The 16,120-nt window shown below is 34.0% G+C and overlaps 6 protein-coding genes and 1 non-coding gene across 7 annotated transcripts; 4 read left to right on the plus strand and 3 right to left on the minus strand.

Moving 5' to 3' along the window:
• Positions 1 to 260: 260 nt before the first annotated feature.
• On the plus strand, positions 261 to 2,027 carry DFA_07865 (uncharacterized protein; the record flags this gene model as incomplete). Its single annotated transcript, XM_004355307.1, has 4 exons — positions 261 to 423; positions 505 to 1,072; positions 1,153 to 1,554; positions 1,622 to 2,027. 4 exons carry the CDS (start codon positions 261 to 263, stop codon positions 2,025 to 2,027), a joined length of 1,539 nt encoding a protein of 512 aa, XP_004355359.1.
• Positions 2,028 to 2,348: 321 nt separating this feature from the next.
• On the minus strand, positions 2,349 to 2,419 carry DFA_07866. Its single transcript has one exon. It is a non-coding gene; the product is annotated as a tRNA-His (tRNA).
• A 1,002-nt stretch (positions 2,420 to 3,421) lies between these two features.
• bub1 (putative protein serine/threonine kinase) lies at positions 3,422 to 7,303 on the minus strand (the record flags this gene model as incomplete). The annotated part of the gene is made up of 2 exons (XM_004355308.1): positions 3,422 to 7,112; positions 7,170 to 7,303. 2 exons carry the CDS (start codon positions 7,301 to 7,303, stop codon positions 3,422 to 3,424), a joined length of 3,825 nt encoding a protein of 1,274 aa, XP_004355360.1.
• A 483-nt stretch (positions 7,304 to 7,786) lies between these two features.
• Positions 7,787 to 8,615, minus strand: DFA_07868 (uncharacterized protein; the record flags this gene model as incomplete). Its single annotated transcript, XM_004355309.1, has 2 exons — positions 7,787 to 8,241; positions 8,564 to 8,615. The coding sequence occupies 2 exons, from the start codon at positions 8,613 to 8,615 to the stop codon at positions 7,787 to 7,789; spliced, it is 507 nt and encodes a 168-aa protein (XP_004355361.1).
• Positions 8,616 to 8,931: 316 nt separating this feature from the next.
• On the plus strand, positions 8,932 to 12,794 carry DFA_07869 (uncharacterized protein; the record flags this gene model as incomplete). Its single annotated transcript, XM_004355310.1, has 6 exons — positions 8,932 to 9,533; positions 10,015 to 10,123; positions 10,209 to 10,346; positions 10,476 to 10,606; positions 10,702 to 10,801; positions 11,232 to 12,794. 6 exons carry the CDS (start codon positions 8,932 to 8,934, stop codon positions 12,792 to 12,794), a joined length of 2,643 nt encoding a protein of 880 aa, XP_004355362.1.
• Positions 12,795 to 12,909: 115 nt separating this feature from the next.
• DFA_07870 (uncharacterized protein) lies at positions 12,910 to 14,436 on the plus strand (the record flags this gene model as incomplete). Its single annotated transcript, XM_004355311.1, has 1 exon — positions 12,910 to 14,436. One exon carries the CDS (start codon positions 12,910 to 12,912, stop codon positions 14,434 to 14,436), a length of 1,527 nt encoding a protein of 508 aa, XP_004355363.1.
• Positions 14,437 to 14,518: 82 nt separating this feature from the next.
• DFA_07871 (uncharacterized protein) lies at positions 14,519 to 16,075 on the plus strand (the record flags this gene model as incomplete). The annotated part of the gene is made up of 1 exon (XM_004355312.1): positions 14,519 to 16,075. One exon carries the CDS (start codon positions 14,519 to 14,521, stop codon positions 16,073 to 16,075), a length of 1,557 nt encoding a protein of 518 aa, XP_004355364.1.
• Positions 16,076 to 16,120: the final 45 nt, after the last annotated feature.

A 16,120-nucleotide genomic window follows, 5' to 3' on the forward strand; every position in this document is an offset into this window, starting at 1 on the left:
CGCCTTGGTGTCAATCAAATAATGCTAAACAAACCTACCTGCTCACGGTTAGGGTTTGGTGGTACACCCACTCCTTTTGGGATTTAAAAGACTGACTTTTGATGATGATTATTCGTAATCAATCAAATCAATCAATCAACCAACCGTTCAACAAGCAACAGTTTTAAATATCATTCAAACCACAACAATAGTTTTACAAATCAAATAATCAAACAAATAACTATAAAAATATTTTTATATTTATATTTATATTTTTTACAATGAAACCAACTAGTATTATACCGCTGGCATTGGTATTAGTGACAGTATTTATTATAAATAATAGTCAAGCATTTAAATCTGATACAGAGGTCATCACAGATTTAAAATATTACATATGGGCTCATTCAGCTGGTAACGATGATTTTATTCATGGACAATATGGTATGTCATTATACAGATAAAAAAATATACAAATATAAAGTATTATATTTACTAATTTAATATTTATTTGTTTATTTTTAGGATTTACATTTTATGGAGAACTTTCTCTTAATTATTCACCAGACCAATTTTCAGGTGTTCCATTGGAAGCACCAGCCAATTCGTATCTTACATTTGATGCTGCTACATTCAAGTACTTTTATATTAACCGGAAAGCCACTTCACAACCTAATAATATCTATATTGATATTATAAAAAATGCCAACAAAGGTGCCATCACGACTGCTCCAACGATGGTTTTACAGACCATGTACAAAGAGTATGACTCTCCATTCCACTCGGAGAGTATGGGTATAAAATCATTATTTTATTTCACATCTTACAAACCAACTGTTGCCCGTCAACCTATCCGTTACCTCTACACTCTTCACCATCCATGCTCCATCTGTACCTCCAAGATAAAGTCCCCCAATTTCATAAATAGTCGTGCAAGTGATGCTATTCGTGCTGACATTATCAATGGAAAGGGTGGTACGTATCCACCACCAACCACCGATGTCACATATTGGATTGATAGTGGTGAAAGTGTTAATAATTTATTATATCCTGTCAATCCTGTAACTGATCATCTTTATATGGTTTTTTCAAGGTACAGAAAAAATAGAAATAGAAATTGAAAAAAAAAGAAATAATAATATTTATTTATTTATTTATTTATTTTGTTTTTAGACAATGGGATAGTGATTATTGTCATTATTTTAATGTTAGACAACTTTTATCACAACCAGGTATTCAGGTGGTAGCAGCAGCAACCAATAGATTCAAAATACTCAAAGACAATTATCAAAATATTTTGGTAGCGTCACTTCTTGGCGACTCTATGGTATTGAACAGAAACCCAAACAAGGGAGGTAAGCCAGTCAAAGTCCCATTCTCATTTGAAACCACCTCTACCGATGAGTATGTTTGGCAATACGTAGTTGACCAAGCCTACAATTATTTCACAGCCAACAAGATGAAGAATTTCAAATCAACCAGTAACTGGATCCAATTCCTAAAAGCTGGTGGTTACCCTGAGGAATCAATTCAAACTGTTATTTTAGCTTTAAATGGTGCTAGACAACAAGATTGGTAAGCAAAAAAAAAAAATATTATTAATAATAATAATAATAATAATAATAATTTTTTTTTTTGATAGTTGGTGGTCACAAACTATATTTAGAATGGTCTCTGGATTTGATAAAGATGAACAAAAGATTAAAAAGCCAATGCAAATTAAACGTACATTGATTCCAATTACTCATCCATTTGGCAATACAGTGCCAACGTGCAAGGTTGCAACCAACAAGTTCCCATGTGTCTCTACGTCACCCAACTTTATACGAGAAACGTTATCGTTCCCTCCAGCTTGTGTAATTCAAGTACCAGATGCATGGGCCAACGTAATCTTCCAATCTGGTCTAACACCAGAAGAACAAAAAACAACCGACAAGGTTGAATATGTCGACAAAATCACTGCCATCTATATCGAAAGCTTTGATAGACATTATGCCAATAGAGATGCTGGTGATCACGTTGCTCAATGTGCAAGTGTTAATCAATAATAAAAGAAAGATAGAAAGTAAAGTAATCTTTATTCAAAATAAATAAAGATATCTTTTTTTTGGAAACCAATAGGTCTGCATATTTAAATATGCATGGAGTTGAAGTAGCGTTGAAATACAATTAATATTATCACCGTGTTTGATAGAGTGTATCCCAATAATGCATCCTTTCTTTCATTATGAGTTGATTAGTTGTCTGGGACTTTTGATTATGATCTAATAACAGGATTATTATTATTCGAGCTCCAAGTACTGATAAGTTGAATCACCAAGCTGGCAACTAGAGGCAACGCAGCTCCAGAAAAAAGGGCATAAAAAACGTGCTCAGACCAAGAATCGAACTTGGGATAAGAGGACCACAACCTCTTGTGATGCCACTTCACCATCTGAGCTATCTTTTTTGATGTTTTTCCATCTCATTTTACGCACTTTTATACCCGATTTTTTTCCCCATTTTTTATATGTGCAAAGTCAAAACAAATAAGCTGAAAAACTCAGAGTCTGTCTTGTATGAGCCCCGCACAATTCCCTCAGTTCTATGATTTTGACTTTTCACATACAATATGGATAAGATTCATGTCTCTTGGTCTTCAAAACAGTATCATATCTCTCGTTAGAAAGATAAAGGTTGGCTTTCTGAACAACTACATATCGCAATCAAAAAAATGGAAGAGATCCTTGCTAATTCAAATTATCTTTGACAACAAAACAAAGAAAGAATACAGTTTGACATTTCTGTACATTCGTTTGATATTTAAGAGATTTAATTATGTTTCTTTAGCCCAAAGAATGCTCAGATGACAAAGAGACACCACTTAGAGATTCAATCTAGTAGAAAGAATCTCTTTGTCATCTGAGAAAAGTTGAGTTTAAAATAAAAGCAAAAGATCGCACTATTCTAAAAAGAGGATAAATTTAAATAGTTTTCATGATTTGTTTGATGGTTGGTTCCAAGGAAACGTTGCTGGATTGGTTTTGATGGTTATATACTATTCAATCCATAAAGAGATAAATGGTATTTATTTATGACCAACTAGTTAATTTTTAAATAGACATAGAAATGAACCTTTTGATAAATGTCAACTAAATCAAAGATAAATTTCGAAGTTGAAATAATCGGAAAATAATTAAACAAATATAACTAATACTTTTTTATAATTGTGATTTTAATTTATTTTGAAAATATACAAATGTGGAAAGGTTGGTTGGTTGTTTGTTAGTGTTTTAAATTTAACCTCTCTTTTTTTCGAAGCTCTATATATAGGATCAAATGAATGTATCCATATCTCTCTGCTCTACCAAAGAAAAGATTTTTAAATATTATTATATATGGTTGTTTTGATTGATAATCAGATTATCTGTGAATGTTTTCCCCCTTTTTTATCATTTTCTTTTTAAATATTTGATAAAGTTGAAGGTTGATAATCTATTTTCAATTTTCTAATTTGACGATAGATTGATTTTGTTTTGGTTGGATTTGCTTCGAGGTATTTTTCAATGATTGATTTGATAGATTGGAATGGACATTTACCACTACCACCACAGTTGAGGAGTGCATCGAATACTTGGTTCCAAACAGTCAATTGAAGGGTTGGTTTTAATTTGGAGGTATCCAATTTGAGTTTTCCATCGTCAGCAGTCTTGGTGACAGAGAGACCTGACAAGTCGACACTGTCATTGACGATTTGGTAGATGGTTTGGAGGGCACCCAAATAGTCGAGGTCGTAGGCCCATGTCTTTCGGTCCATCAAAATGTCGGCGAGTGGTGTGCACAAGGTCGATGGGAGCATATCGCGGGTGGGACACGAAAAGGTGACTTGTTGCTCCTCGTCCTTGTTGTAGAGCTTGGCGTCAATACAGTTTTTGAAAGACGAAAGTTTGAGCCAGCCGGCTGGACACCCATTTTGGGCGGTCCAGTCACTCCCCGACGCCGAAAAGGCGGGATAGAGGTGATCGGCAGACAAACCACCGTGGATAATCTGGCAACCGTGCAACATTTCCAAAGTCGACAAAATGTCGAGTGCATAGTACATCTTGAGTGGCTCCTCGAGTGTTTTCTTGTCGCTCGACAAACGTTGGATGATCGATGACAACGATCCGTGCTCCATCAGCTCGGTCAAGGTGATTGATGCGTTATTGTACAAATGGGCCGAGTAAAACGAGGTAAAGCGCGACAAGCTACTCTCAACCTTGGCCTCTGCAATGGCCTGTTGTTGCTCGTCAACGTTGGCGTCACCACCCGACATGGACATGAGAGCTGTGGTGGCACTCTCTACGATACGCTCGCTAATCTGCTGACGAATGTAGAATGGCCAGTGATTGGATGGTTTGGCAAGTTGTAAAATCACCACATCCCCAGATGCTTCGGCACGATACACCTTTGAGCCGGTGGTCGACGAACCATCACTCGAAAGACACTTGCTAATCGACAAGGACAAGTCATCGTTGAGATTGATCATACCGCCATTGGCCGACTCTAATGCTTCAAAAGTTGGCATTGGTTGATTGGAACAATCCATAAAACTATCGACCAACGCAAGATATTGAATGACATGTGAATCAACCATACATCTATGAACATCATTGTATGGTTCAACAATTCCATTACTTGGTGTTAAACAAATTTCAATGATTTGAGTTTTATCCATAGTTGTATTTAATTGACTTGTTAAATTTGAAGAACAAGGAGAAGTAGATGAAGATGAAGAGGAAGAAGAAGAAGGAGTTGGTGAAGATGTAGTGATTGATGAGCTTGTTGTGGTTGAGGGTTCAGGGTCTTGATAAATAGCAAAACCACCACTTGTTGCTGGTATTATACCTTCTCCACTTAATTTAATATTTTGAGCCAATGCCAATGGTGATGGCGGGGATGTAATCTCTGGTTGAGAAATCACCTTTGGATCTTCGTAAATGGCAAATGTATTTGATTTGACCACTGCTGGTGTTGGTGTTGGTTCATCTTGGAAAATTGAAAAACCTCCAGATGAAGCAGATGGTTTGTTGTTGGTCTCTTGGTTATCTTGAAAGATTGAAAATGATTGTTTTACTGGTGCAGAGGTAGTTGATTGATTATTATCTTGGAAAATACTAAATCCACCAGATGGTTTGTTGATTTCCTTTTTAACCAATAAATCAATTCTATCTCTTGTATGAACAGTATCACCTCTTTCATATTCTTCATCATCCAAACTATCATCTTGTTGATTTTGTTGTTGTCTAATATGTTTTTGAATATCCAAAGTTGTAGTATCATTACCCAATAATGTCTTTTTAACAATATCACCATTTGTTATTTTCTTCAAGTCTTGGTTGATATTTAGGTTGACGGGATCAATATTTTCTTGATTTTCAAGATGATCCAAATCTTCATTTTCAATTTCACTAAATGGTGTTGGAGAGAGTGAACGTAGTCTAGAGGGAGTTGAAGAAGATATCTTTGATGCTTTTCCCTTTTTTTCAAATTGCATTGGTGTATGGAACCAAGACATGACATCCTTTAAAGCCTCCTTTGTATTGATTGTCATGGTTGGTGATGGACAACGTTGTGATGTCTCTGATACAATCATTGATGACTCCATCGTAACAGACGATGTGTTGTTGTTGTTGTTGTTGTTTTGTTCAGCCATCATCATCATTGATTCTTCTCTTTGTTGTTTTTGTTGTAGTTGTTGTTTTCTTTGTTCTTGTTTCGCCTTGTAATGTTTGGCTCTAATCTCTTCAAATGATAATTCATTTTCACCTTGCATAAATAATGATTTATTATATCCAATCTTTTCATTGGATACTGTTGTAGCTGCTGCTGTTGCTGCTGCATTAGTAGAAGAGGAGGAGGAGGATGATGAAGATGATTTCTTTGTTGTTTTACTTGAAGTAGAAGTAGAAGAGGAGGATGAGGATGAGGATGAAGCAGAAGCAATATCTGGTTTTGGGAAATTGGCCAATGGATTATCTTGAATTTGTTCCACTTGAGTTTGAATGGGCACAATATTCTTTAAAAGACCTTGTGCTGCTGCTATTGGTTGTTGTTGTTCAGAAGAGGTAGTATCATCACAAAATATTTCAAAGGCAGGACCGGCTGGCGCAGTCTTTATCTTTTTTTGAACCACCTTTGATTCATTCCACTTGGCCGGTGCCATTGTATTCTCCTTGTGTTTACCAATCTCTGGTTCCAACTCTTCCCATTTAATTCCACTTGAATACATTGTGTTTGATGATGATGAACTGGAAGTTGAGGTGGAACTTGACTTTTTACCAACAAACTTTTGATTTGTTTCAATTGGAGAACTATCATCACTACCACCTTTTGAATCATCGTATACTTGGAATCCATTACTTGCACCACTACCAAATACTGTAGAGGACGACGACTTCTTGCTGGCAGATGATTCAACGGTCTTTCTCTTTTTAACCAAGTCACCACTTGCAGCAGCAGCTGATGATGATGATGGTGTTGACGACACACCATTACCAATAGGAGCACCTCTGATTTGAGAAGACTTTCTTTCACTTGTAACAACGGTCGATGAAATAGTACCCAATGCAGCTCTTTGAATCGTTGGTGTATTCTCATTATTGTTCGGTGTGGATGGTGGTACATTGCTGGCTGGTTGATTAGACGTCGATGATGAAGCAGTCAAGAGATCTTTATTCTTCATATGATGAACAAGTCTCTTTTCAAACTCTGTATGTTTCTTTTGAAGACGATCGAGTGGTTGAGCACGACGTTGGATTCCGAGTTGGTAGGATTGGTCGGCCAACGGATAGTTTGTCTTGTTTTCATAGATGATGGCTTTGGCTTCGTAGAGCAATGACAACTGGCTGCCAATACCGTGTACTTCGAGGTAGTTGAATATCTCGATCGGTTCACGACACATGTCGGCATAGATCAGCCACAATCGCAGATACCGCATATCGTTCTTGTACTGGTCGCTCTTGACAAACAGATTATTACAACGTTGCAACAACACCAACAACTCTGACTTCATATTACCTCCTGGGTAAGATTGTTGAATCCATTTAACATATTTTGTCCACAAGTCCAATGGATCCTCTCCTTTATATTCTTGAATAGCTTTTTCAAATTCACTAACATAAAAGTATATTAGTATATCATTCCTTCCTATTATATTATTAGATACATACGCTTTCTCTTTTACTAACTTTTCCTCTACTTGTTTGGTTGGAGTTGTAAACTGCTGAGCTAGTTTAGTTGGATCTCTTCCTGTTTTCAAAGGAAGTATATTTTCTTTAACATTCTCCCAATCGCTGACTGACATGATGTTCTAATAATATATATCTATTATATCTAATATATAGTATATCTAATAGTATATATATCTATCTCTCGAGTATATATAGTATATTTTAATAAATAAATAAATAAATAATAGTTCCTCGTTATTCTTTTTGTCGTTCGTCTATCGCTTCTTCTTGAATCACTTGATTAATCTATCTATACATATACACACACACACACACATATATATATATATATCTATGATTTATAATATAGTTGGGATAAAAGTGGGTATTTTTTTGTTTCTATTCTTTGTTTCACAAAAGTTGAGTTGGTTCACGTGATCATCAGCATTATTCAAATCCTCTCCAACTCTTTAATTTGCCGTTGAAAAAGGCGCGGGTTGCATCCAGGTTTTTACAAATTTGAAAAATTGAACTTCAAACACACACATACTTCCAAAGTCCGAAAGAAGAGTTTATTATATTATGTTACAAGTTTGTGATAATAGGTACTTAAGTACTTAAGTACTTATAGTTTGATTGAATAGATTCAATATAAAGAATGGTAATGATACGATGGCACCTATAAATACACCGTATAATCGGTGGTATTCAACATGACGTAGTTGAGTGTCTTGTTCGAGACGATCGATGATCTTTAGTTGTGACGGTGACACGGTACGTGTTTGCAAGATGTATTGAATGATTGAATGGAGGTCATCGAAATACCCGATACAACTAGTCGTCAAAAAGAATAGATCGACTAGTACAACACCTCCACATAGATAGGTGCTAGGTATCGATGTCATAATATATCGTGTGATTGGATAGGATAGACCCCATCCCAACACATTCGATGCAACGTATAATCCAACCATCTTTCTTCTCTTTTCTGCCGATGAACTACCAACAGGTCGAGGTGGAGGTCCACAAGCAATAGCTGATAAATCCCAAAAGGCACATGATATAGATGATCCTAGAAATACATTAAATAGTACTCTTCCCCACATCCCTTTATTGTACAATATCTATATATTCGTTTGTTGTAATAATGAATGAGATAATGTATTAAATATCTAATCACTCGTGTCTATGAGTTTGAGAGTGACTCCCCATTATGATGGGCCAAGTCACCTGACTTTCAAGAATCTTTTTAGTAGAAGATTTTATTGGTTGTGTACCCCAATACTTATGAATGATTCATTCATTGTCGACACTTTATCGGAGATCAAGAATGATGATGCCCTGGGGGTGACGAGTCAAACTAGTACTTGACTTGTCTTGAAAAGGCAATCAACCACCTCCACAAACCAACTCCAAAATAGCTGGGACAAGCTCACACTCATTCATTTTTATTTAATTTAATTTAATTTAAAGGATGAAAGTTTGGTGTCTATCTACCCAATCAATCGACTAACCCACACCCAGCCCCTTATATACAGATATATAGAGAGAGAGAGAGAGAGAGAGAGAGATAGAGTCAAGGCATCAATCAATCAATCAATCAATCATCAGAGAGGAGATGGTTTATGACTTGATGTTGACCACACACCTTTAACACAACAAACAAACAAACAACACACAACTTTTAAACAATACAAATACAACAACATTCATTTCTTTTCATCTATAGTTGTAGTTTGAATAGAAAGGTCATAAATATAATATGAATAATAATAATAATAATAATAATAATAAAGGAGGAGGAGGAAGAGGAGAAGATGAAGAGGAAAAATTATTAAAGTCAAATAGAGTAGTTGGTGATAGTAGTAGTAGTAGTAATGGTTCATCGTCTTCATCAAATGATCATGTTGACATTGATGATGATAGTAGTAGTGAAGATGGTGAAGAGAAACCATTATTATCATTGGAAGATGAAAATAATATAATTACAACAACTGATTCACAAACACCGATTTATGTATATGATGAAGAGGATTCATATGATATACGATCATCTGCCAGTCATTTGGATAGTAGTATCAATGCAAATATATTGGACCACAAAAAGAATCATAGTAGCAAGTTGTTGCTCTTTCAAATCTATTCTACAGTCTTGGCAATACTGTATCTGTCAACTTCGGCCGTCCTTCCTCTTCTCAGCAAACAAATCTTTATAAACTATGACTACCCCCTCACTTCAAGTTTACTTCAAACCGTCGGTGCCTCAATACTCCTTCTCGTCTTTAATATCATTCAATACTATCACAACAAAGGTGACCTATTACCAAAGAGTTATATTACTGATCATAACTTTTTATCTAAAGCGTAAGTGTAAACAAAGAAATAATAATAACACATATATATATATATATAAACAACAAAAACAATACATATAGGATGATGAACAAACAACAACAATGATTGTTTTAAAATTCAATTGACAATGATTAGGTTTTAAAACTCTATATAAACAATGTATATAATAATAATTATCACGATATGTATTCAAGAGATGAAATCCATCCGGGTTCATGAAATCAATTGATAACAATTCTCATACCGGTGCAATCAAATTTAAAGATTTAAATTGATTGTGTATAATGGGAATGACAGTAGGTTGAAAATGATCATTACATTGTTTTAATATTATAGAGTTTTGGAATCTATAGTCAATTTCTTTTTAAATAATCAAAGTTGTTACTGACAATACAGATAGAATAATATAAATATAAATAATAATATTATAATATTGATTCCAACAATTAATTAATATTAATATTAATATTTCTTTTTTAATGACTTTTAGTATTTTAATGTTACCAGTATCAATATGTTTTGCAATAGTAATATCATTAACAAATATTGGTATATCAATGGTTCCAGTCAATTTCCATATTATTTTTAAATCTACCAATGTAAGAATTAGAAAACAAAAAAAAGAATAACCATTTATTTATTAATTAAATAATTAATTTTCTTTTCTTTTTCTTTTCAATTTAGATTATATGGGTTGTAATATTTTCATTTATTGTACATAGAGAGAAACCAACGATTTCAATTTTAATTAGTATTGCATTTTTGATGGGAGGTACAATCATGGTATCATTGGTATTTTCAGGTCAACAAGAATCAAGTTTTGTACCTATCTTTATTAATCTTTTATCGTCGTTTTTCGAGAGTGTAACACTGGTCGTTCTGAAATGGTCGTGTCAGTATATGTATCGAAAAGATGAAACCATCTCAGTGGTAGAGATTACCTTTTTCAAGTGTGCCGAGGGATCCCTCGTCATCCTTCTCCCACTCTTGGCTATCGAACATGTCAAAGGTTTCTCTACATTGGTTCAATTACCATATACAACCATTCTTTTGGTCATTGCTGGTATTTTTGTTACTATAGTGTAAGTAATAGAGAGGAGAGAGTTAGTTATATATAGTTAATTAAAATTTAGTTTGATATTAATAATTCATTGATTGATTCTTTTTTTTATTTTAGATTCCAAGCAACAACAGTTGGATTGATAAAGAGTCTTTATGTAATTACAGTTGGTACAGTGACACAACTACAAATCATTCCCCAAATATTATTATCTGTTGTATGGTTCCATACATTTATTATTTCCGCTCTACATATTAGCGGTGTCTCCCTCTCGATTCTTGGGTGTCTCGTATTCACCCTTCATAACTTTTACAATGCCTATAAACAAAAGGTATTACAAAAACAACAAAATCTACTTCAACAACAATAATAATAATAATAATAATAATCAAACCAATCAAACAACCCCAACCAATAATAGTAATAATTGATATTTCATCCACATGTAGTGTTTAAAATCAATTCTTCAAACTAATATTCAAATTCAAAAACAAAAAAGATAGAATATAATAATATAAATACAATTCATTCTTTTTGATCACCTATAAATGATTGTAGTTAAGTTAATATTTTATTTATATTTATAAACTACCTTTGATTGACATCTGGTTCATTTTCACAAGTTTATAAATCATTTTTTTAAAAAGACAAGTGTGAAAGACCATCCGACAAATATGCAACAATCAGATAATACACCATTATCTCTGCTACCATGGGTTATACAATCAGAGATTATTTATATAGTTTGTAATTATCGAAGGAATAGAGGTCAAAGAGAGATAAAGTTAAGTGATGTGTATCATGTGGCTGGTGTATCGAGAAAGTGGAGAAATGCATCTAAAGTATCCCTTACTTTATGTCAGCGGTTCATCTTTGGACAAGAAGATTTAGAGGTGTACCGTCGTCGACACTCTGATAATAGTCTCAGTAGTGCTCTCAGTCTTCTCTCGGGTCCACATCACACCATTGATGTTGACCTTTCAAAACATAGTCCAATCTTTCAAACTCATTTCAACTTTCAGTACGCTCAAACCAATCTAGATTGGTTTATCGATACTATCATCAATAAGATGCCGTACTTTAATTTTATTGATGTGCATAAAGATATAGTTTGCAGATGGGTCAGTCTCATCAAAGGACATGGAAAGATCCTAGCACTACCGTCTCTCAAGAAACTGTCTTTTGGTAGAATTGATGTAAATTGGCCACTCTTTCTATTTCATCATTTACAAGAGTTGGATATTGATATTGGACCCTATACAACAACCGAGATATGTAGTTTTTTGAATCACTGTCACACTCTAAAGTCTCTCATCATCGATAACTCAAATGACAACAAAATAGACATTGACAAGGTGTTTTCAAGTATACCTCGTACTCTCACCAAATTGTCTTGGTCCGTTCATGATAAAGACAACCAAGTATCAGATAACCCTAACACCAACCCACTCCCATTCCACCTCTTACCATCTACTATACGTCACCTTTTAATTTGGAGTATCTATCAATCATCTACTCGAGAATACTATGATTTTGTATTGGCCAACTCGGTACATACAATAGTCCACTATTCCCAAGACACCTACTTATATTCAGACCAATCTACTCATGAATGCATCAACTTTTTAGTATCATCTCCATCCTCTCCCATTAAACACATTTATCACATAGTCACATCCAACAATCCAACAACAACTACAACAACAACAATCACAGAGAATGAAACTATAGTAGTAGTCCCACCATTATTGGAAGAGTTGGAGTTATGGATATTAAAAGGTGAAAGTGTGTATGAAATATTTGAATGTTTGTTCAGGCAAGCTAACGTTGGTGGTCAAGGACCATTACTACCAAACCTTCATACACTTACAATCAAGTGTATGAACCAAGGATCAGAACACTTTCCCTACCATCTCGGTGCATTTATCCGAAGCAGTCAATCACTTGCAATCATTGATATAGAGGTACCATTTTTTTATAACAAATCAACTCGATTCGATTCTATAAAGAGATTCTTGGATTCAGTAGCCAACAGTCATTCAGTTGAATTGGTTTACATTCGATTTGTGCAAGGTCCTACATTACCAAAGTTTGATAACTTTGACAAAAAGAATTTTGTTGGTCGACTAAAACAACTCTTACAAGACTTCAAAAATAATTCATTAGAATTACATTATAAAGATAACTTAATCACTATTAATAATAAATAAATAAATAAATAATAATAGTAAATAATTTAATTGTTAAATCGTAAAGAGTACTCTTTACAAAAAACTAAAAAAACTCCAAGTCATCATTAATTTTTACAAAGATCGACATATTTTAATGGAACAAACAGATAATAATACATCATTATCATTATCTTGTTTAATACAAACAACTAGTATTCTATTACCATGGGTAATACAATCAGAGATTATTTATATATTATGTACACAAAGAAAGAATCAAGATTGTAAAGAGATAAGACCAAAAGATGTATTTGGTGTGGCAGGTGTATCGAGAAAGTGGAGACAAGCAACTAAAGCATCACTGACTTTAAATTTGCGTATCAATATAAGTAGACAATTACTTGAAGATTATCGTCAACACTATGACAATAGTCTCAGTCTACTATCAGGACCTAATCACCACATTGAAATTGTAATCGACTTTGGTACTGGTTCTTCAGAAGACAATTTGGCATACGCTGGTATCAATATAGATTGGTTCAACGATACTATCATAAACAAGATGTCACATTTAAAAATAGTGTATACAGCTCCAAAGTGGATCAAGCTCATCAAAGAACATAGGTCATCAATCGTCGTCAGTGGTGGTGGTGATGGTGCTACTCTACTACCACCATGCTTTAATAAGATGTCTGTTCAATTTGTTGATTTACATTCACTCTTTATGTTTAATCATTTAAAAGAGTTGGATATTAATTTCACTTTAAATATATCGACCGAGATATGCAGTATCTTGACCAATTGTAACACTCTAGAGTCACTCACCATGAAACTCGAGGTCAGTCCCAACATAAACATGAATCAAGTGTTTTCGAGCATACCTCACAGTGTCACCAGATTGTATTGGAAAAGCCAGCCTCAGACCAACTCGCACAACAAAGCGACCAACCCTCCACCATTCCATCTTTTACCTCCAGGTATACGTCATCTCTTGATTGAAGATCATATTCAAAGATGTAGTCAATCATACTGTGACTATGTTAGAGCCAACTCGGTTAGTACAGTTGTCCATACCGATCATCCAACCTATTATGACACCACCAACTTTTTAATATCATTGTCGTCACCTGTCAAACACATCTATTTCCAGTCATCTGGATTCACAGTTCAGAAAGAAAGTGCAATTGTCCCAGAAACATTGGAAGAGTTGGATCTTCAGTTTATATACATCGATCGCCAAAAGGCGACAGATTTACTAGAAACAATATTCAAGTATCCATTACCAAAGCTACATACATTTCGCATTGAAGGTGCTGTTAGAGGTATCGAACAATTTCCCGACTTTCTTGTTAGATTTATTGAATCGAGTCAGTCTCTTAGGATCATCGATTTCGCACATTCATTCTTTTGGATAGATAATCTAAATCGTTTAGATTTATTCCTACGTTCAATAGCCGATAGTCCATCCATTGAAAAGGTTTACCTTCGACATACTCCTGGTGCCTTCCGACAATACCCAAATCAATTTCTGTTTGACACTATCAATCAACATTTACAAACTATCAATAATAATAATAACAATAACAATCCATTACTTTTAATACTACATGATAAAAATACTATAATAATCATTAATACAAATAATTGTAATAATAATAATGATTTATCTTGTTATCAATAAAAAAAAAAATAATTAAAAAGTTGTAAAGTACAAAAAAAAAAAAAAAAAAAGTAAAGTATGATCATTCACAAGATCAGGAAATATGCAAACAAATAATAATAATACATCATTATCTTGTTTATTACAATCAACTTGTATTCTACCATGGACTGTACAATCAGAGATTATTTATATAATATGTAATTATCGAAAGAATCAAGATTGTAAAGAGATAAGACCAAAAGATGTGTATCATGTGGCTGGGGTATCAAGACAGTGGAGACACGCAACCAAAGTATCATTGACTTTAAATTGGCGTATCAATATAAGTAGACAATTCCTCCACGAGTATCGTCAACATTATGAACACCCTTTCAGTTTACTATCAAGTCTAAATCACAATATTGAAATTAACTTTGGTATTGGGTCGATCAAAGATAACTTGGAATATGCTCGTATCAATTTAGATTGGTTCAATAATACTATCATCAACAAGATATCAAATTTAAAAATCATTTATACAAATGATATGGCTTTAAAGTGGATCGAACTAATCAAAGGCTGTAGGTTACCATCAATCGATGAAGGTGGCGAGGGTGGTGTACCGTCTCTCAAGACACTATCAATTCAACAATATGATGGTACCAATTCACTCTTTATATTTAATCATTTACAAGAGTTGGATATTAATTTTAGAGGCAATTCAACAACCAAGATATGTAATATATTGAATAGTTGTCATAATTTAAAGTCACTCACTATGGGTCTGTACGTTAGTCCTAAAATAGATACAAATCAAGTAGTCTCTAGTATACCTCGTACACTTACTCGATTGTCTTGGAGTGGTATATCAGAACTAGAAGAATACACCAAACATGCCAAACCACTCCCATTCCACTTTTTACCCACCACCATACGTCAGCTATTAATTTGGGATATCAATCAAACATGTACACAAGAATACTATGACTTTGTAACGACCAACTCTGTCCATACAGTTGCTCAATGCGACCAATCTACCCAAGAGTGTATCAACTTTTTATCTTCTTCATCCTCTCCCGTCAAACACCTCTATCTCAAAGCATCGGGACACTCTTGTTACAACACGCCAGTCTCTATTTTGGAAAAGGCAATTGTCCCACCATCGATACAAGTGCTAGAGCTACAATTCACCTATATCGAACAAAAGAATGGATTGAATACACTGGAATCAATTTTCAAGTATAGTGGTCCATTACCAAACCTACATACATTGATCTTTGAATCAAGAGAAATGAAATTACCCGAACATCTAGCTACATTTATTCGATCGAGTCAATCCCTTCGGATGATTGATTTCGGACAGTCATTCTTTGGTACACCATACCACGATAATTTCGAGTTATTCTTGAATGCAATGGCTCAAGGCAATAGAATTGAAAAGGTTTATATTAGATATTCACCATCTTTAAAGAATACTATTGATCGAGCAAAACAACATTTACAAACAATCAAAAATAATCCTTTGGTTTTAATAATAGATACTTTTTATTTATTAATCATTAATACAAATAATAATCGTATGGCCGATTTATCATCATACAATATTGTTGAAAATATAAAGAATGAAGAAATTAAACAAAAAGGCAGTTCAACAAACAAGATTACATGTAGAATATAAAAGACATGTAAGAATAAAGAAAATAGGGAAAAATCAAATACAATT

This window comes from Cavenderia fasciculata, assembly GCF_000203815.1.
Source record: "Cavenderia fasciculata unplaced genomic scaffold Scf_ET2XIPL01COFD4-5, whole genome shotgun sequence".
Lineage (NCBI taxonomy): Eukaryota > Evosea > Eumycetozoa > Acytosteliales > Cavenderiaceae > Cavenderia > Cavenderia fasciculata.